We start from the raw sequence: 22,111 nt of genomic DNA, 5'->3' as shown, positions 1-22,111 counted from the left end.
AAATGTATCCAATGAATCTAAAAGATTGAAGAGCCCTAATAAAAATCAGATTATAATGTAGCTTTGTACATATTTTTAAAATCACAGATCTAAGACCAATGCAGTGTGTTGGAAATGAAAATATTCTACAGGAAACTGTTTCCCAGTACAAAGGATATATCTGCTGGAGAAACCACAATTGCAAGCTGCTTATTTTTCCATTTCCTCCTGAATTAATTTCCTTATCACACAGAGCGGCAAGCTAGATTTTAAAATCTAAAATCCTGGCCAGGCACAGTGGCTCACGCCTGTAATCCCAGACTTTGGGGGCCGAGGCAGACCGATCACAAGGTCAAGAGATGGAGACCATCCTGGCTAACACAGTGAAACCCCGTCTCTACTAAAAATACAAAAACTTAGCCAGGTGTGGTGGTGGGCACCTGCAGGAGTTCTCTATGAATTTGATGACTCTTACACCTCATTTAAGTGCGATTATAGAGTATTTGTCTCTTTGCAACTGGCTTGTTTCACTCAGCATAATGTCCTTAAGGCTCGTCCAGGTCGTAGTGCATCAGAATTTCCTTCCTTTTTACACAGCAATTCACTCAGGAGGCTGAGGCAGGAGAATCACTTGAACCCGAAAGACGGAGCTTGCAGCGAGCCAAGATTGTGCCACTGCACTCCAGCCTCGGTGACAGAGCAAGACTCTGTCTCAAAAAAAAAATCTAAAATCCTTTTCACTTCTCAGTATTTTTGCCCTGATCATATAGCGTAAGGAACAGGAGTTTTCCCCACAATTTATCACCCCCCATATCCCAAAAGACGGAGCAATTCATAGTCCAAAAGAAAGGTGATGAAAGAAAACCACAGCAGCTCTGCTGCGAGGCTTGGTCCCAACTTGGCTGCAGCAGATAGTGAAGTTGTTATTCTTAGATTTACTAGGAGAGCAGGACCTTCCTTCTGAGCAAACTCACATGGCTAAAAATGACATCATCTCCAAGTGCAGGCTGCACCCAGCCCCATGAAATACAGCTCATGGCATGCCTTCCACCGTGGGAGATGCATCACAAAACTCAAGGCACTGCCCTAAGCGGGGGGAGGCAGGGAGTGAGCATGGGGCATCCCACGAGCCTTAGCTAACTGGCATGGCTGAACCATCCAGGACTTGGTGGAGGCCCAAATCCTCCTAAAGAATTATTTTGGGGAGGGCCATCGCTGCTGCAGGCTGTTTCAGCCAAATACATTGTATACTATCCCATTCTGAAACTGACATCATGTTTCCTCATTCCTGGAGGCAGAATCACAGAACACTGGTCTCACGATCCCTCCCTCATCAACTCCCCGAGTGTTCCCACGGCACGGCCACGAGAACATCTGCTGGCCTGAGCCATTAACGTGGTGCTCACCACGAAGCGAGCCTCCCTCCGTGGACTTGGGATCTAACCCTTTTTCTATTTGGAGCTGCTGAGCAACTCTATTTTGATTATTTCTTTTTTAATGGCCCAAGTTCTCCTACAAAAGTCACAAGAACGACTGACATTCTTTCTCCTGTTTATCCCTTGACCTGGCCTTTCCCTGGTTTGCAGCTCTTCAAGGACTCCCTCTTCAAGGACTTTGGTCACCCTGTGCTTTTCTCTTTCCAGGTGCCACATCCTCCAGCTGAATCAAGTGATTCAGCTTCAGAATCACTTGAACCCAGGAGGTGAAGAGAACTGCCCATCCACTGTTCTCAGTGTTGGTTTTAGACCCTGTACACCAAGAGAAGTGGCCATGGCATCCCTTTTGGAATCAATTTCAGACCTTTGGGTGAAGGCCACAGATGCTGACAAGCTCTTAAACAGGCCACGCCTGTAACCTGCTGCCAGTCACTCAGAAGCATCGAAAATCTGGAGACATTAAGAGTTTCTTTGCAGATATAAACATAGTTTCTTCCTTTCGGCACATTTATTCTCATTTTAAAAATATCTAGATTTGAAAACACAGGGACACTTACATTTCTGTTCTAATTTATGACCATATGGAAGGAAAAGGACCCAAACATTATAACCTGGTTTCGAATTTCTTCCATAGTCCAGGCTAACACAGTATTACTATGTTTTTGAAATTCACAGTTCACATAGTGAGGTGCAGACGTTTTTGTTCACCTGCACCCTGCTCAGGACTCGCATGGCGTTTCGGGAGGAAAGTGCCAGAGCCCAACCCACCTCCAGGCTGGAGGGATAGACAGTTCCAAGGAGGGGAGGGGGCTGCTTAGTGAGATAAAGACAAGAACTGATGCAGTTATTTTCCCCATTCTGTATGTCACCATGTCTTCAGCAAATGATGGTACACACACACACACAAAGAATCTATCCAACAACAAAAAGTAATCAACTACAGCTGGGTGCAGTGGTGCACACCTGGAGTCCTAGCCGCTAAGGAGGGAATGCTTAAGCCCAGGAGTCTGAGACCAGCATGGACAACATAGCGAGACCCTGTCTCTTAAAAAGAAAAAAAAAGGTAATCAACTACTAATATATACTATTATACAACCTGAATGTGTTTGTTTGCTCTTAAATGTGAGGGGTGATGGAGGAGGTGGCCATGGGGGAGTAAGAAGGAAAGACGACCTTTTCTCCATGACGAATCAGGGTGGCCAACAGACTTTTAAGGTTGGGGACAACTATGATGTCCTTTAAGTCATTTGTGTTGTGACAGTCATCAGTAAAGTCCCCACGACTTTTGCAGGCTTGTGCGACTGTACTTCTATCAGAGAACTTGAGGGTATAAGGTTTCACATCAAGGCCAACCCAGAGCAGTTCAGACAGCTAGCACAGAACTCGGGAAGCTGCAGGACACTAAGCCTTGGGAATCGTCCCTGTCTACAGAGAAGATTTGGGGCTGCCCCAATTCCTGTACTTTCAGAGGAATGAGACACATATGTAGACTTCTGAGGTGAAGAGGAGCCCAACTGACATCTGTTCACAATTGTTTTCATTTTTTAAATTTTTATTTATTTATTTAGAGACAGAGTCTCACTCTGTCGCCCAGGCTGGAGTGCAGTGACGCGATCTCAGCTCACTGCAAGCTCCGCCTCCTGGGTTCACGCCATTCTGCCTCAGCCTCCTCAGTAGCTGAGACTACAGGCGCTCGCTACCACGGCCAGCTAATTTTTTGTATTTTTAGTAGAGACGGGGTTTTGCTGTGTTAGCCAGGATGATCTCGATCTTCTGACCTCGTGATCCGCCTGCCTCGGCCTCCCAAAGTGCTGGGATTACAGGCATGAGCTACTGCGCCCAGCTATTTATTTTGTTGAGATGGAGTCTCTCTGTCGCCCAGGCTGGAGTGCAGTGTTACAATCTTGGCTCACTGTAATCTCTGCCTCCTGGATTCAAGTGATTCTCCTGCCTCAGCCTCCTGAGTAGCCGCGATTATAGGCATGCACCACCATGTCTGGGTAATTTTTGTATTTTGAATAGAAATGGGTTTTTGCCGTGTTGGCCAGGCTGGTCTCGAACTCCTGACCTCAGGTGATCCACCTGCCTCGGCCTCCCAAAGCACTAGCATTATAGGCATGAGCCACCATGCCCTGCCCCGGCCTGTAAGTTTTAAATATAGGTGGCTTGCTTCCAATTTCTTTAAAAGTAAGTTTTTGAGTTTTTTTTTAATCACATAATCTGCATTATTTTGTTGTTTTATTTAAATAAAACACTTAAGATCTGTGGGTTAAGCAGTGTTTCTTGCCCTCTTAATAATAAACATGGGCATAAGCTGGCCCATGACCCCAAAAGACTTCACTTTGCCTCAATCAATTTTTACAAATAAAATATAAAACCAGGCATGGGATTCTCAAAACAGCCACACAGTTAATATGAAAAACAATTCCCTATGTGTTTAGTATTCACGTTTTTCAAAGAACAGTTACATCTTTGGTCACTGTATCCTCTCGGTAACGCCAAACCCTTCTCTATAGTGGCGTGACATGAACCCTCACAATTTGAAAGCCGTGTCATAGATCAGAGACAGTCATGTAAGGTCACACTGAGATTGCCAAGTAAATAATCTACATTACAATTTATATCATTACTTTGGTTGATTTAATTAGAATCTACCGTATCACATCACTTTAGCTGCAAGCTACTGCTTTTTCATGTAGTATTAAAAACTATTGTTCAGTCCAGGCACGGTGACTCATGGCTGTAATCCCAGTACTATGCGAGGCCGAGGCAGGAGGATCGCTTGAGCATAAGGGTTCGAGGCCAGCCTGGGCAACATGGTGAGACCCCGTATGAATTTTTTATGTTAAAAAAAAAATTCAAAGACTATATATCTCACCATTTCCATTTTAAAAATACAAGCCATGGACAGTTGTTCAAATTTGTAGTCTCCATGACTGAAAATTGAAAACCCAACTCAGATCACATGATTCTTAGTAGAAGAAAAGACAAGCTAAAAGCACTTGCTTTTTCATCCTTTCATTAAGCAACAGCAGCATCCTTTGGATGCCTACCAGGTGGTACCCGGGCACCACAGCCTTTCTTGAGCCATCAGTATTCAATATGAAGCAATTATACTAATATGGAAACTGTATGAACAATCAACATCTCTCTATCATCCATAACAACTGAGGTGCACTAGTCCCAGCTTGGCCAAAGATCAGTTACCTCAGACAAGACCCAACCCTGCTCTAATCCTCAGTTACCTCAAATATCAACTAAGATTTATAATATTTGCTCCTCTTTTGCCCTCCAGACATTAAAATAAAAAAGGAAAAAGCTTGGAAACAATAAAGCTTTACAGAAACGAATATTACATACAGCGTATTTATTTACCATAAGGCAAACATTTGCAGTAAAAACTTGGATTCCCTCCATAATAACGGACTCCACTGCCCACATGAACGGTTCTAGTTAATTTCTGACAATCAGGTGATGAATAATGAGGTCCTGATTGTCTCAGATAAAAGCAATCCTGCCATAACCTCCAAATGACAGGCCATGAACTAACTCAACTTCCTTAGCAACACATGGTTCTTTCTAGCAATACCCTCAACAGAGGAGCACACCGATCCCTGCTCAGTGCCAAATCTCCACGTCCTCAGAACCTGTGGGGCAGGAGGAGCTGTGGTCCCTGGCCCAGTGCTCACTCCCTCCACTGCCAGCTGGGCATCCCCCTCAGTTCTGGCACGGACTGCCAGTCTCCTGAGTGAGTCCCTCCTGTGCCCCTCACCCCACCCAGTCTAATCCAAATACAATTTGCACACACAGCTGGTTAGCATTTGAAAGCACAGCTCTGATGATGTCCCTGCCTGGTGTGGTGCCTCACACCTGTAATCACAACACTTAGGGAGGCAGAGGCAGGAGGATCACTTCAGCCCAGGAGTTCGAGGCCAGCCTGGGCAACACAGCAAGACCCCATTCTCCATAAAAAGGGGGGAAGAAAACCAAATTTGATGATGTCCCTAATGAAAGCATTTGTGACCCTCCTTTGCACGGAAAATAAAGCCCACACTCCCAACCACAGTGTCACGGACTGAACTGTGTGCCCCCCGGAAGATATGTTGGAGTCCCAACCCACAGTACTGGAAAATGTGACTATTTGGAGATACAGTCTTTACAGAGGTGATCAAGTTAAAATCAAGTCATTAGAGTGGGTACTAATCCAATAGGCCTGGTATTGTTAGAAAACGGGGAAAATTTAGTTAAACGGGTAGCTAAAGAAAAAAAAGAGGGGTGGGGCATTTGGAGACAGAGACAGGCACACAGAGGAAAGATGATGTGAAGAGGCACAGGGAGAAGACGGACGTCTACGAGCCACGGAGAGAGGCCTGGAACAGATCCTTCCCTCGAAGCTCTCAGGAGAGCCAACCCTGCAGATGTCTTGATCTATGACCCCCTGTGGACACCCACATCCAGGTCCCTGCTCGTGCGTCTTGGCTTACGCTGACCTTGGCCTTCTCTCACATCAACTAGAAGCTTCCTTCAAAGTCCTAAGACGTCACCACTTGCAAACAAGTTCTCGGATTCCTCCTGGCTGGAAATAACTTTCTTCCACCTGTGAACACCCCCAGCACCTTGCATTTCTCTTACTGCAATTCTCATTCCTACCTTTGATGTTGGAATTATTTATGTTTATGTTTCAGTTCACTTGCTAGATGTGAACTTCCGGAAGCCAACAGAAAGATCCTTACTGTATCCCTGTAGAAACTAGTTCTGGGCCACAAGTAGGCCTTGCACAAAAATATTTGTTTAATGAAACAAACAGTCTTCAAATAATAAGTCTTCTTTCAAGCCTATTGAACTTTCTGCCAATTCAAAATGGTTTATGCTAATTCTGAATCCTTAATCCAACATTTTCCAGGGCTATAAATGTGAAATGTTTTTTACTTCATCATGTTTTTATTTTTATTTACTTATTTGAGACAGGCTCTGTCACGTAGGCTGGAGTGCAGTGGCATGATCATAGCTCACTGTAGCCTCAACCTCTCCAGCCCAAGCGAACCTCCCACCTCAGCCTCCTGAGTAGCTGGGACCACAGGCGTGCACCACCATGCCCAGCTAATTTTTGTATTTTTGGTAGAAATTGGGTTTTGCCGTGTTGCCCAGGCTGGTCTCTAACCCCTGAGCCCAAGTGATCCGCCTGCCTCAGCCTCCCAAAGTGTCATATTACAGGTGTGAGCCACCACATCTGGTCCATTATTATTTTATCTAGTGTTCTGTATCTGTAATGTATTTCCCATCTCAGTTGTTCTTCAGAAACTCCGAGATGTGTCCTTAGTATACTATAAGTCATTTTGCCCACTCTGTATTTCACCATATGTCTTCAGCTACTATATACAAATGATGGTACACACACACAGGAATCTGTCCAACAACAAAAAGTAATCAACTACAGCCAGGTGCAGTGGCACACACCTGGAGTCCTACCCACTCAGGAGGCTGAGGTGGGAGGATCGCTTGAGCCCAGGAGTTCAAAACAAGTCTGGGCAATATAGTGAGATCCCATCTCAAAAAAAAAAAAAAATCAATTACTATACATACTACAACATGAATGAATCTCAAAATCTTTCTGTTCAATGAAAGAAGCCGGCCAAAAGAGAGTACAACCTGTATGACTATTTACATAAAACTTTAAAATATGCAAACTTATCCCTAGTGAGGGAATAAGCGGATCAGCAGTTCCCAGGGAGGGGGTGCATGGGGAGAAACTGGAGGGAGGGATTAGCAAGGGATATGTTGATTGTGATGTTGGTTTCGCGGGTATATATGTCAAAATATTAAATTGTACAACTTCAAATATGTGGCATATTCATGTAAATTATATTTCAATTAAGCTTTTTTTAACTGTGTAATTTCTGCATTAAGATATTTTTAAATCTCTTCAAATCTGTGAAAGCAAAGTACCAGAGTCTTTCCTTCACTATGCAATAATGTATTTCAATTACATAGAAACTAAAATCAGCATCAAAGTTTCAGAAGAAGGTTTAACTAGAGTTGTTTTTTTAAAAATGTATCAGATTACTCTTCATACACGTAACCAATTGTTTCTGCCTATGGAGAACTCAGGTCTAATATTAACTTTTGTTCTTTTAAAGGCATTGGATCAATGATTAAGGAAGAAAGCCAAACAGGATTAAAAAAAAAAAAAAAAAAACAACTCCCTTCAAACTGACATATTGTGTAAAATAACACAAAACATCACAGATGTATATTAGCATTTTGAAAATATAACAAGAAAAAAGTCCAGGACCAGATGGATTCACAGCTAAATTCTATCAGACATTGAAAGAATTGATACCAATCCTACTGACACTATTCCACAAGACAGAGAAAGAGAATCCTCCCTAAATCATTCTACAAAGCCAGTATCATCCTAATACCAAAACCAGGAAAGGACATAATAAAAAAAGAAAACTACAGACCAATACCCCTGATGAACATAGATGCAAAAAATCCTTAACAAAATACTAGCTAACCAAACCAACAGCATATCAAAAAGATAATCCACCATATCAAGTGGGTTTCATACCAGGGATGCAGGGATGGTTTAACATATGTAAGTCAATAAATGTGATACACCACATAAACGGAATTAAAAACAAAATCACATGATCATCTCAATAGATGCAGTAAAAACATTTAACAAAATCCAGCATGGCTTTATGATTAAAATCCTCAGTAAAATTGGCATACAAGAGACATACTTCAATGTAATAAAAGCCATCTATGACAAACCTACAGCCAACATAATACTGAAGAGGAAAAAGTGGAAAGCATTCCCTCTGAGAACTGGAATAAGACAAGGATGCCCACTCTCACCATTTCTCTATTCAACATAGTACTGGAAGTCCCAGCCAGAGCAATCAGACTAGAGAAAGAAATAAAGGGCATCCAAATCAGTAAAGAGGAAGTCAAACTGTCACTGTATTTGCTGATATGATTGTATACCTAGAACACCCTAAAGACTCCTTCAAAAAGCTCCTAGAACTGATAAGCGAATCCAGCAAAGTTTCAAGATACAAAATTAATGTACACAAATCAGTAGTTCTGATATACACCAACAGTGACCAAGCTGAGAATCAAATCACAAATGCAACCTCTTTTACAATAGATGCAAAAGCACAAACAAAAACAAAACTTAGGAATATACCTAACCAAGAAGGTAAAAGACCTTTACAAGGAAAACTACAAAACACTGCTGAAAGAAATCATAGATGACACAAACAAATGGAAACACATCCCATGTTCATGGATGGGTAGAATCAATATTGTGAAAATGACCATACTGCCAATAGCAATCTACAAATTCAATGCAATTCTCATCAAAATACCACCATCATTCCTCACAGAACTAGAAAAAACAATCCTAAAATTAATATGGAACCAAAAAAGAGCCCACACAGCCAAAGCAAAACTAAGCAAAAAGAACAAATCTGGAGGCATCACATTATCTGACTTCAAACTATACTATACAGCCATAGTCACCAAAAAAGCATGGTACTGGTATAAAAATAGGCACAAAGACCAATGGAACAGAACAGAGAACCCAGATATAAACCCAAATACTTACAACCAACTGATATTCAATAAAGGAAACAAAAGCATAAAGTAGGGAAAGGACACCCTATTCAACAAATGGTGCTGGGATAACTGGCAAACCATATGTAGAAGAATGAAACTGGATCCTCATCTCTCCCCTTATGCAAAAATCAACTCAAGATGGATCAAGGATTTAAATCTAAGACCTGAAACTATAAAAATTCTAGAAGATAACATTGGAAAAGCCCTTCTAGACATTGGCTTAGGCAAAGACTTCATGACGGAGAACACCAAAACAAATGCAACAAAAACAAAGATAAATAGGTGGGACTTAATTAAACTAAAGAGCTTTTGCAAGGCAAAAGGAACGCTCAGCAGGGTAAACAGACAACGCACAGAGTAGGAGAAAATCTTCACAATCTATACATCTGACAAAGGACTGATATCCAGAATCTATAACAAACTCAAACAAATTAGCAAGAAGAAAACAAACAATCCCATCAAAAAGTAGGCTAAGGACATGAATGGACAATTCTCAAAAGAAGATGTACAAATGGCCAAAAAAAAAAAAAAAAAAAAAAAACCTCAACAATACTAATGAAAAGGGAAAGCAAAATAAAAACAAACCACAAAGTGATACCACCCTCCTTCTGCAAGAATGGCCATAATCAAAAAAATTAAAAAATAATAGATATTGGCATGTATGTATGTGGTGAACAGGGAACACTTCTACAGTGCTGGTGGCAATGTAAACTAGCCCAACCACTATGGAAAACAGAGTGGGGGTTCCTTAAAGAACTAAAAGTAGAACTACCATTGGATCCAGCAACCCCACTACTGGGTATCTACCCAGAGAAAAAGAAGTCATTATATGAAAAAGAAACTTACACATATATGTTTATAGCAGCACAATTCACAATTGCAAAAATGTAGAACCAACACAAAAGCCCATCAATCAACGAGTGGATAAAGAAACTGTGGTATAGGGCAGGGTGTGGTGGCTCACACCTGTAATCCCAGCACTTTGGGAGGCTGGGGTGGGTGGATCACTTGAGGTCAGGAGTTCGAGACCAACCTGGTGAAACCCCGTCTCAACTAAATATACAAAATTAGCCAGGCATGGTGGCGGGCACCTGTAATCCCAGCTACTCGGAGGCTGAGGTGGGAGAATCACTTGAATCCAGGAGGTGGAGATTGCAGCGAGCCAAGATGGCACCACTGCACTCCAGAGCCTGGGCAACTGAGTGAGAATCAGAAGAAAAGAAAAGGAAGGAAGGAAAGAAAGAAAAGAAAGATAAAAAAGAAACGATATATGATGGAATACTACTCAGCTATAAAAAGGGATGAGTTAACGGCATTCGCAGCAACCTGGATGGAGTTGGAGAGTATTATTCTAAGTGAAGTAACTCACGAATGGAAAACCAAACATTATTCTCACTCAGAAGTGGGAGCCAAACTATGAGGATGCAAAGGCATAAGAATGACACAATGGATTTTGGGGACTCAGGGGAAAAGGGTGGGAAGGGGCTGAGAAATAAAAAACTACAAACTGGGTTCAGTGTATACTGCTCAAGTGATGGGTGCACCAACATCTCACAAATCACCCCTAAAGCACTTACTCATATAACCAAATACCAGTCATTCCCCCAAAAACCTATGGAAATAAAAAAACAAAGAAACAAAAAAGAAAATACAACAAAAGGCGCTTCCTAATTGGGATTACTCATTTTCCGGTAATGATTCTGACAAGGAGTGTCTAGAAAGTGCTTTGCTCTTTGGTTCCAGACACGAGACACAGTGACATTTCTGCTTTCCCCTGCACCGGCCGTGAGAAGGAGATCGGTGCCTCGCCTTGCCAGTTCTTTTCAGCAACAATGCAACAGAATGACTCGCAAATCTCGAGAGTGGCCAGGAGGTGATGAAACTTGTTGTGATGGGAAAGGGCGCATTGCCCATCGTGGCGGAGTGGGGGCCCTGACCTTGCTTCCTGGCACCAACAGGCTGCTGCTCCTGCTGAAAGCTGCCCAAGATCTCCAAGGTCGGAGACGCCTGACATAAACCAGGCCTGAGCACCGTCAGCACAGCAGACAGGACTCAAGGTTCTGGAATGTGTGAAATATTAAGAAAGGTTTGACCATGCCCTCCCTGCTCCAGTCCTTCATTCAGAGGCTAAACGCAAGCCAGAGTTGCTTTAACTGAGAAAGGTTCTCCCAAGAAGGGCTGGATTACGAAACTCGTCCCACGCCCTAAGTTCTGTCGCAATCGCCCCTCGGCTTTCCTCCTCCGTTTCAAGATATGTGGAAAAGCTTCAGTTAGCAGAAAAACAAGTAGCATTGTCACCACTATGGTTTAGAAAACATTTTTAGGTCTTTACCTCATTATCCTCTCACAACATCCCTGTCGAGCAGATGTAGGGAAACCACTTCAAGTAAGATGGAAACATCTTGTGCCTTGTCTTATGATGGACTGAAAGTAAATCTCTGTAAAACATAACCTAAGGAAGGCCGTGCATTACGTAGAACCTGTGCAATCACAAAGGTGCACAGAGATGGGAAAAGTTGAAGAAAAGCTGCAAAGTCTCAGCAAATTCTTCCATCAAAATGATCGACTTAAAAAGCTTCACCTACACTGTTTTTCTTTAAGCAAACTTCTTTTAATCAAACACATAATAAAATACATTGTCTTGAAAGGCTGACACTGCAAAGAGTAATTCTTAGGCATATTCCCTCATCTTCTAATATTTTCTTAGGTGGAACAAAAAAAAGGGCAGCTGAGTCCTTCTGGGTCCTGCTAAGTGACACACCCAGAAACGTTTGCTTTTACAGCACTTTTGAACCAGGAATCTGGCTCATTTGAATGCTCTCTGCTTTGTTTCAGCACCCATCACCATTTTAAAACAGGAAGGAAAGAATAAAACTTATTGGCCTGTTTAGTTTTAGTCATTTCATTATTTTTCCTTCAGTGTGAACTGCTGTCATGTTGGAAAATGAGGGGCTCCTCCCTCGGTTCTCCCAGGGAAATGGTTCTTTGTAAGGAGAAGTCATGCTCAGCTGTACCATGTTATCAAGTGGTTTGTTGTTATTTTTCAGCCCAGAAAACTACTTCATCAAGGATGGAAGCAGTTAACGCTGAGCAGTAAGAAAGTCATGCGGCCAACAATAAATCAGAACTTTTGTGTGGCGGACTAGAAGGAATCTCATCACTGGTATAGTTTACCGCGTTTTCGATTTTTAAAAACAGGATATAAAGTTCTGTATAACTGTTGGATGCAGCACCTACTTCATTATGTACACGCAGTACACGTTAGTAACATCTTAATATTAGGCACACGAGGAAGAGGATTTTTTTCTAAAAGAATTCAACGAACACATCAGTGGCTGTGAGATCACCTGGGGATTGGCACTAGTTTACCACCACTCACAGCAACATCCAACACCTAGCTAACCTTTCTTTACAGGCCTACTCCAGGCACACAGACACCTGCAGAACCAGTAAGAAATCCTCACGGGCCACTGTAGCATTGACCTTGACCATAACCATTTATGTGCATTCCCCCAAAGAGACTGCACTGCTGGCTCGGCTTCCAGTGTCATCTCTAAGAATTTCACTCCATTTTTTTACATTTAAATTTTATCTTATTTTTTAGAGATGAGGTCTATGTTGCCCAGGCTGGATTCAAACTCCTGGACTCAAGTGATCCTCCTGCCTCAACCTCCCGGGTAGCTGGAATTACAGGAACATACCACCGTGCCCGGTTGAGCTTCACTTAATCTTTTAAAGTTCATCTTACGCAAGTCAGCGTCATTATTATCTTAATTCACTGAATTTAACGATTTCAATTGTGAGCGTTTTGGCCTTTCTCCAATATGTCAGTAAGCATTAACTTCAAACCCGAAGTTTTTCAAAGATAAGATCACCTGTGAGGCAACAACATTCCAAACCGACAACGAAAACAGTGCGTGTTCACCAGACGTGCCTGCTAGGTGTGCCTTACATTAGTGCGACAGCGCAAGTTTTAAAAGTTCTGTCAGCTGTGTTCCCGCCCTTAGGCCTCCTCCCCACAGCCCTGTCATGTACACGTGAGGAAAGTGTGCCTCAGAAGGGCTAAGTGACTTGCCTGTGGTCACACAGCTTGGTGGTGGGAGACGTCAAGCTGCAGGCCAACTCTTCTATCCCCTCTTCCAGAGCACGTCAGCCACCCACCCAACGTGCATGCGACACCCCCAAAGCTCCCACCTGTTTGCCGTTCTTTACAGCCTGCCCCCACCTGCCTCCCCTTTTCTGGCTACCTCAGGGTTTTTAACTCAAATACCACGTGCCAATGTGGGTGGAACAGGTGAACAGAGGAAGACCAATTACAGGGCTTAATGAAAACAAGTTCTAACAAAAAGCAAGCTGTTTTTTTGTAAGGCCATTACCTCTCTTTGAATACTATTCTCTGTTCTGTAAGACAAAGGTAGAAAGTGTAGCCCCTAAGCATGAAGTTCTTTTTCCAAGACCCCAGTCTCAGCCCTACCTAGTCTCCTGGCTGAACTTGTGATAAGAATAAAATAATGGTGTGGAAATGTTCTGGAAAAGCCAAAGGGCCCTGCAAGCAGAGCATCTCCTCCACTGGGAACCTAGGAAGGAGACACGAACAAGAGAAATAAGAAACTTCAAAGGAAGGTCTGGAGATTTTAGGGGAGCAGCCCTAATGGGCCAATAAAGAATGGAAACCCCAAGAAAGAAACTCAAAATAGCAACAGTCTGCAGCTCTCCAGGATTGGACGCCTGGGATTCCAGCCCTCCCGGGCAGGAGTCTGACACGAGCTCAGTCCTCCTCAGCTGACTCCAAGTTACCTTTGATGCCAAGGAACAAGCCTCCGAACAGCCAATTGATGGCGAAACTTTTGTTTAAAAGCTGAAGGAAAAAAAAATTCCCCCAAAGCTATACACAAAAGGTACTTTCTGAACTGAAAGTTATTCTGTTCCTGGAGATGTAGAAAACAGAAAATGGACTCTAGAAGATGTAAGCCCTCATTTTCTTCCCCCAGACCCCCGCAGCTTTACATGTTCTATTCTGGGGTTTGTTTTGTTTTGTTTTGTTTTTGGACTCGGTCACCCAAGCTGGAGTGCAGTAGTGCAATCATGGCTCACTGCAGCCTTCAACTCCCAGATTCAAGCAATCCTCCCACCTCAGCCTCTCCAGTAGCGGGCGCTACAGGCGTGTACCACCATACCCAGCTAGTTTATTCTATTTGATTAACTATGTTAATCAGGCCGGTCTTGAACTCCTGGGCTCAAGCGATCCTCTTGCCTCAGCCTCCCGAAGTGCTGGAATTACACGCATGAGCCACCACACCCAGCCAAATGTTGTGTGTGTGTGTGTGTGTGTGTGTGTGTGTGTGTCTGTTTTTTTAAGCCACATTTCCTGGCTGAGGCTACTCCGTAATAGACACATTTTCTTCCGACTGAACAACCACCTGCTCCCCTCGGGACCTGAGGAGGGTTAGAGGTGTTCTGAACGCAACAAAACTCAACACCTGCTGCCAATTCCTGGCGGGCATTATCTCAGCAGCACAGGCTCTGTGTGTTGGCCCCACCCAGATCCCTCCCCCGACTGATGAGATCTTTTTAGAAAAAGAGCTAATAGGAAAAATTCCACCAAGATACAACCCAGGCCATGAGGGGGTGAGGAGGAGGTGGCCAGATGCGGATAAGCCCAAGTCAGTGTGTGGTGTCAGAAAGAGAAAACTCTGGGCCCTACAGAAACTCAGCCCTGAGTTTGGAGGCGAAGTGAACTCAGAGGGAAGAATCCTGCCTCAATTCTGAGGTCCTTGGATGTCCTCACCAACAACGCAGCCTATCCGTGGACCGGACGCCTCCCAGTGCCTCCAAGACTAGAACCATCAGGCTGAGCAGGAGATGGTGGGACAATTTGGATGCATGAAAGAAAACAACGCCAGTCCAATAAAGAGAAGAAAGATCGTGCTGTTTTCTACCAGCCATACATCCAAACACGACCAATGGGTATTGGAGGCTGTAAGACACATCAGGCCCTTCCCTCCTGCCTTCCCACCCTGCCAGGGAGGCTGGCAGTGCAGCACCCACTGCATTAGGCATCACACAGGCACCCTCAGCGTGCTCAGCCCGGCTGTGGGTTGAGACCTCTCAGGGCTACCGGGTGTGGAATGGGAGGAGTGTGAGGTGTGAAAATAACAGGCCTGGATTTGGAGGCAGGCTCTGCTGCTTCATAACTACTTGCCCTCCTGTCAAACGGGGGTAATGACCCCAGAGGGTTGCTGTAAGGATGGAGAACAATGAACGTGGCAGAGCTCGTCACATTCTCATGATGCACCTTAAGGAAATATTCCCACTGCGGTCAGTCTCAATCCCATGGATGCCAACCTGCCCAGTGCCTCATACAAAGAATTCCAAGTCACTCCGATTCCATGTCTCCACATACCTGTCCCTAAAACCAGCCCATGACCAAGGCAGAATCTCTCCACCTTTACAGCCACTCCAGAGAGGCCAGATTCAGAGGCTGCATCCACCACACTGACGGGCGATCGCCGGGAATATCCTAAGGGCTGGGGGGTGGCAGAGTCTACCAAACTGTTCAAGCTGCCAAGAGTTTTTAGAATTGGAAAAATTCCCCAATACAGTGAAATTTTTAAGAGATTTGGCTTTATGAATGTAGAAGTAGAAAGTAAAACAATTATCTCAGCCTCAGACCCACCTTGGGAATCAGGACTGAATGGCGAATGCCCAGCCTGCAGGTGTGTGCTGTTTAGAGTGCACAGGCCCTTCTGTATCCTCTCCTTCTCTTCCAGGGGACGGTGACCCTTTCCTCCTCCTCCTCCTCCTCAGATCCTATTGAGCCACCCTTAGGAATTTATGGAGGGAAGACAAATCCTGTTTTGTTGAAGCAATCCTGTGCCCGGAGGATGCAGAGCCCTCCTCACATCTAGTACCTGTGCACTAGAGAGAGACACAGAGAGAGAAGACATCCCAATTTTCAATTCCTAAGTGATGGTGAATCTTTATAGGTGTTAAGAATGATTATTGCAGGCCTGGTGCAACGGCTCATGCCTATAATCCTAGCACTTTAGGAGGCCAAGGCAGGAGGATCACTTGAAGTCAGGAGTTGGAGACCAGTCTGGCCAACACGGTGAAACCCCGTCTCTACTAAAAATACAGAAATTAGCTGGGCGTGGTGGTACGGGCCTGTAATCCCAGCTACTCAGAAGGCTGAGGCAGGAGAATCACTTGAACCCAGGAGGCGGAGGTTGCAGTGAACTGAGATGGTGCCACTGCACTCCAGCCTGGGCAGCAGAGCGAGACTCCATCTCAAAAAAGAAAAAATGAATTATTATTGCACAATTACTTACACATAAGACTAGTATCACAACCATTAGGGCGTGGGCTTTAAATTCTTCTTCTGGAAGCCTGCTTTTAACACCATTCCCCTGTGACAAGTTTCATGCTGGCAGCTGAGCTCAGGAACATACGTGTGGAAGTCCTGAAGTGGTCAAGCTCACTGGTCCATGCAGTATATCCGATAACTCTCACCTCTCTAATAACAGCTTTAAACAGTCCAATCTGCCAGTGTTTCATTAAAATAAGCCAACAAACTGTATAGTGTGAAAAATGACAGTTCATGCATCATAGGAAAATGACCCACAGTAACGAGGGTTAAAGGCACATGCATGCACGTACACACACACGTGAATGCACACAGAAATGCTTTCTGAACACTTTTATATGAGAATTGCCTTTTATGAAAGAAGGTGTAAATACTCTTAGTAGTTGAGTACTGTGCAACCTACCGAAAGCACATACTCAGACAAACAAATGGGCACATTCCCATTGCTATAGAGACAGAGGGCAGTCTGCAGAGCCCTGGATTAGCAGGCGGCTCAGTGGCTACCCTCACATGATCACAGGCAACTTAGGGAATGGCTCATCTCAGTTTTCTCCTTGGTGAAATGGAGATAATACCATTCAACCTGAAGGGCTGTTGCAGAAACTAAATAAACTAATATATGGAATGGAAAGCCCTAACACGGGGCCTGGCACATAGAAGGTACTTTATAGTATCAGAAAAGTCATTACTTAAAATGCCTACTAATCATAAAAACAAACAAACAAACAAAAAAACAAAAAACCCTTTTGTTCTTGGTTTCACGTAACAATATTCAAATTCACAATCTGGAATCTAAGGCTTTTCATACATATAAATGGGGCACTGTCTCATCCTTCTGACAAGGCACCTGCGGCCTGCAGTCAGTCTCTACAGCTAAGGAGGCTGGTAGGGCCCAACCACATGGCCAGGCGCAGAAGCCCTCCTCCTGTTATTTGAATGAGTACCTCCATCACACCCCATTTCCCAGCGGTTTCACCCTCAGTCTTGGAGCACTGTCTCTATGGCTACTTTACTTCTGTCCCCAGATAGGCAGAGTGCTCTGTCTCTCTCTCTCTCTGTCTCTCTCTCTCTCTCTCTGTTTTAGACAGGGTCTCACTCTATCACCCAGGCTGGGGCGCAGTGACATGATCACAGCTCACTGCAGCCTCAAACTCCTGGCCTTAAGCAATCCTTCTATCTCAGCCTCCTGAGTGGCTGGGACTACAGGTGTGCACCACCATGCCCTGCTATTTTTTTTAAAAAAATTTTATAGTGATGGGGTCACACTACGTTGCCCAGGCTAATCTCAAACTCTTGGGCTCAAGTGATCCTCCGGCCTTGGCCTCCCAAAATGTTGGTATTACAGGCATGAGCTACCCTGCCTCGCCCAGAGTTCTCTCTAAGTAATTATTTACCTGCTTGGCTACTATCTAACTCCTTTTTTCCCATCAGAGCCTTTTTCCCATCATATCGTTTTCTGCGTAACTAAGTTTCTTCATGACTCACTCCCTCAATCTCACACAAATTACAATGCCTGCACCCCACTGACCTGAATAGTCTCTTTCTGCAGAAACAATTGCTTCCTGCTCACTAACCCATGGCTTTTCTGGAGCCTGAAGCCTCCAGGACTTCTCCTGAGTCTCCAAGATGGGGTTTCCTCTACCAATATCTTTGCTTCACTCTGTCTCCTTGCCTGGCTCTTCCTCTTCCTTCCCCTCCACTGTTTCTAAGAACTCAGCTCTGCTCAACCATGTCAAGGCCTCAATGATGCCAACCTGTCTGTCACTCTCAACTGCAGAAATGCGTTTCTATCTCCAGCATCTCGGCCAACCTCCAGCCCTGTACTTCCAACACTGCTCACAAATTATCCCTCAGTCACTCTAGAGTGAGTTTCTGAAGAACCTTCTTTTCCAGCCTGGGCAACATAGTGAGACCTCATCTCTAAAAAAATAAAAATAAAAAACTAGCAGGATGCAGTGACCTGTGCTTGTAATCCCAGCTACTCAGGACGCTGAGCTGGGAGGATCGCTTGAGCCCAAGAGTTAGAGGTTGCAGTGAACTATGATGGTGCCACTGCACCCCAGCCTGGGTGACACGGTGAGACCCTGTCTGTAAAAAACAATAATAATAAAAACTCAACTTTCCTTCCGCAGGTCCCAGGTGACTCAGGCTTCTGGATTCCTCAGAAAAAAACTGAGCAATTCCATGTGAAACAGCCATTCCTCCTTGTTAAGTATAAAAAGAAGGCTCCTTCCTTTGTCTTCATTCATCCACCAATTCTCCAAACTTAGGGGCCGGACATGGTGGCTCACGCTTATAATCCTAGCACTTTAGCAGGCTGAGGTGGGCCGATTGCCTGAGCTCAAGTTCGAGACCAGCCTGGCCAACATGTTGAAACCCTGTCTTTACTAAAAATACAAAAAAAAAAAAAAAATAGCTGGACATGGTGGCAGGCACCTGTAGTCCCAGCTACTTGGGAGGCTGAGGAATGAGAATTGCTTGAACCCAGGAGGCAGAGGTTGCAGTGAGCCAAGATCACGCCACTGCATCCCAGCCTGGGTGACATGGTAAGGCTCTGTCTCAAAACAAAACAAACAAACAAAAAAGAAACCTTAGGAAGCATTCCTTGGTTGAAAAATAAGGTAAACCATTCGGTCCCATCCCTAAAGATACTGAAAAAGGTCAAGACTGAATTTACTGCTGAAACTAAGGTCAAGCTTTTCAAGTTCATCAGCTCAGTCTGTCTTTGTTTCTTAAACTTCACACTTACAGTACAGTACTTAAAATGTAAAAATGCACTTGAATTGTTTACATGGTTATTACTGAAGAAAAACACCCAGGTCACTTATTTTGGCTTTGTTTAATAAAACAACAGAAACATCTGTCATTTTTTATAACAATTCTGTTGTCCTACTCACTGGGTGGCAAACATGCACTCCCACTGCTTTGCATTAACCTACTAATCTGGAGGCGATTTGCTCCCCACTGACAACCAAGTTTCACTGAGTTTTGGTCAAATAGAACAATTTAATCATCCTTTGGTTTTCCAAGCAGCTAGAATAATTTGAGAAAATAAAAACAAGCCATTTTTAAACAAAAATGCATTACCTCCTGAAATGAAAAATTCATTTCTCTCCAAATTGTCACCAGTAAGTTTTAAGGTTATAGCAAGCCACAACATGCAGTTCTTGTATAAGATGAATAAAATATTCCTGACTAATAACTCAATTCTAATTTTAAACAAATGCATTCAAACTGAGTTGAATACTTAATTTGTATCACTCCCACAAGGTATAAAAACCTTGCTTGGTTCTGATGTAACTGAGTGCTGGCCATAGACGATGAGGTCTCAATCTTACTGAGATTTAGGTCGGATGACAGTACCCTATCTCTCTGACTATGTATCCAACTCAAAGAGACAACCTAGCTGGACATTCAATTTCAGCGTTTTCCACTGTATATTAGGAAGTGGGGACCTCATCTAAGTTTCTGTTTTGCTTTGTTTTTGCCAAGCAGGAATTAGCTGAACCCTGTTGGCAGCTCCTCCAGCAGCCCACGTGGGGTAGACCCAGCGACCACTTCCCACAGGACTTCAGGCTCATGTACTGTTCTCCGGAATAAGGTTTCCTGGAGTACAAGTTCCAGTCTGTCCCTTGGTTTGGCCAAAGACAGATCCGCCTACTGACTATTCTCTGCTATAATGACAACTGTGCTCTAAGACAAACAACTCATTCTTAGTGGGAAACAATTAATTTCCGCCATCACATGTGCTCCTCAACAGCCATTTATTCACACTGGCCCCTCTTCCGATATCAGACCCACACAAAACCCCAAAGACTTGCCCGATGACAACTGAATGAGTGTCATGTATTTAACGGCATTTGTACTTTATTGCATTGCTTCCTGCTTGTTTGTTTAAGATGGTGAAATCTTTATAAGCAAAGAGATGATTAATTCTTCCCCGTCTTTAACGGCCATTCTCTCCCACAATCTCTAGCGAATCTCCAAATCTAAGTTGCGGGGAGGTATGCTGGGGAACCACACTTTTAAGCAAAATGTTCCTGAGGTTTTAGCTCAGACATCTGCAAGACTGGAAGATTCCGTTTTATGGGGACATAGGGACAGAACTCACTAGTTTTAGAGCACTACTTAGCCAAACCTCTCAGCGAATCCTACATTGAAAAGTCTTTAGCAGTATACATTTTGGAATCTTCTGTGTGCCCCAGAACACACAATATGGATCTAATTAGATTCAGCTGCCTTATGTTAGAAACAAACATTGAAAGGAAAAAAACAGAAGTGGGAGTGGGAACTTTGTTCATCCTCTCGTATGCCCCCGCGACCCCACACTCCCAAGGCGTGCGCATCCTACCCGCTCACTCCTGCAGCACACGCTCCCTAAACACCCCAGCGTGGCCGGTGCCCGGCGCAGCGCTCTGAGCGCTTTTCCGCTGCTGGGTTTTCACCGGATCTGGAAGAGATTTACAGGAGGATTGGAGCCCAGCTCGGCAACCCCACCCCACCCCCACCGCCCCGGCCCGGCCCGGGCGCGCCCCGCCCGCTCCCCGGCTCCAGGACTTACACCAGCGCGGACGGACAGGGCATCTGGTTCCAGGCACAGTTGTACTGAGCCTGAACAAAACTCTCACTTCCCTCCAGCACGGAGCAGCTCACATTCTTGTTCACGATGTAGGCGCACCAGTTCCTGGGGTGCAGGAGAGAGAGGGAGAAGGGCACGGTGTAAACCTGGAGAACAATGAGGCCAGGGGAGAGGGGACGGCAGCCCCAGAACGCGCGAGGGTCGGGGGGAGGGCTGTCGCCCTCTGCGGAGGCGGGAGCTTCACAGAGCAGACGCCGGAGGGTGCCCGGGTGCGCCTCTGGAGAGCGCGCGCCTGGACCTGACCAAGACGGGAACGAAAAGCACTCACGGTCCCAGGGGCTCCTGGAATTCCTGGGAGTCGTTTTCGGACCCGCCGGGTCTGCGGGACACTCTGCGCCCACGCGCCCGGAGTCAGCTCTGCCTGAGGCGCCGGCGGCGCAGCGCGCGGTCACCCAGAGAAGGAGCCGCCCGGGGAAATCCAAGGGAGACCCCGGGCTGCCGCTCGTCGTCTTTGGCAGGGCAGCTCCAGGGCTCAACTGGGGGCCGGGGAGGGGTAGGCGGTGTGGGGCCGGCCGAGGGGCGCGCACTTACTTGTTCCTAGCGCTGGGCCGCGCGGGATACCCGGGCTGCGGGCCGGCATGGCACAGCCCAGCGCAGCCCAGGGCCAGCAGCACCAGCGCCCAGCGCCAGGGCGCGCGGGGCCAGGGCTGTGTCGGCTGCCACATCCTCCGCGCAGCGGGCGCTTCCCGCCTGCCAGGGTCCGGAGCGCGGCGGATCGGGGCACCGGCCACAAGGCTGCTGGCGGCCAGGGCGCCGCCCGCGAAGGAAGGAGGCTCGGGCGCTTCGCGGCGCTCCAACCCGCGCTCTGCGGCCGCCCCCTCCGGCTTCTCGTTCCTACTTCTCCTTTTGCAGCCCTGTGCGCCCTGCGCTTCTCCTCGGTCCCTCAATGACGCACAGGTCCCCCCGGGTGCCGCCCTCTTTATTTCACTTCCCTCTCCGAAACGTGACTCTCCCTCCACCACGTCTCCCTGTCTCCAGTCCCTTGGCTTCTCGGCAGGGGGCTTGGGGTGGAAGAACTAAAGGGTTTGGGATAAGGGTCTATGTTACAGAATTTCCAATTACTCATTCCTT

General features: G+C 45.3%; 1 protein-coding gene across 1 annotated transcript in view; it reads right to left on the bottom strand.

The window, feature by feature from the left end:
* Positions 1-21,895, bottom strand: part of EMILIN2 (elastin microfibril interfacer 2) — a 60,302-nt gene extending 38,407 nt beyond the window's left edge. Inside the window, exons 1-2 of the mRNA XM_023228477.2 lie at positions 21,572-21,895; positions 20,963-21,085 (exon numbers count right to left, since the gene is read on the bottom strand). Of these exons, the coding sequence (XP_023084245.1) occupies positions 20,963-21,085; positions 21,572-21,705 (257 nt within the window). The 5' untranslated portion in view covers positions 21,706-21,895. The remainder of the gene's footprint in view (positions 1-20,962; positions 21,086-21,571) is intronic.
* Between the last annotated feature and the right edge of the window lie 216 nt (positions 21,896-22,111).

The sequence above is a fragment of the Piliocolobus tephrosceles genome, chromosome 18 (genome assembly GCF_002776525.5).
Source record: "Piliocolobus tephrosceles isolate RC106 chromosome 18, ASM277652v3, whole genome shotgun sequence".
NCBI classification, from domain to species: Eukaryota; Metazoa; Chordata; class Mammalia; order Primates; family Cercopithecidae; genus Piliocolobus; species Piliocolobus tephrosceles.
This window is presented reverse-complemented; position numbering and strand designations above follow the sequence as displayed.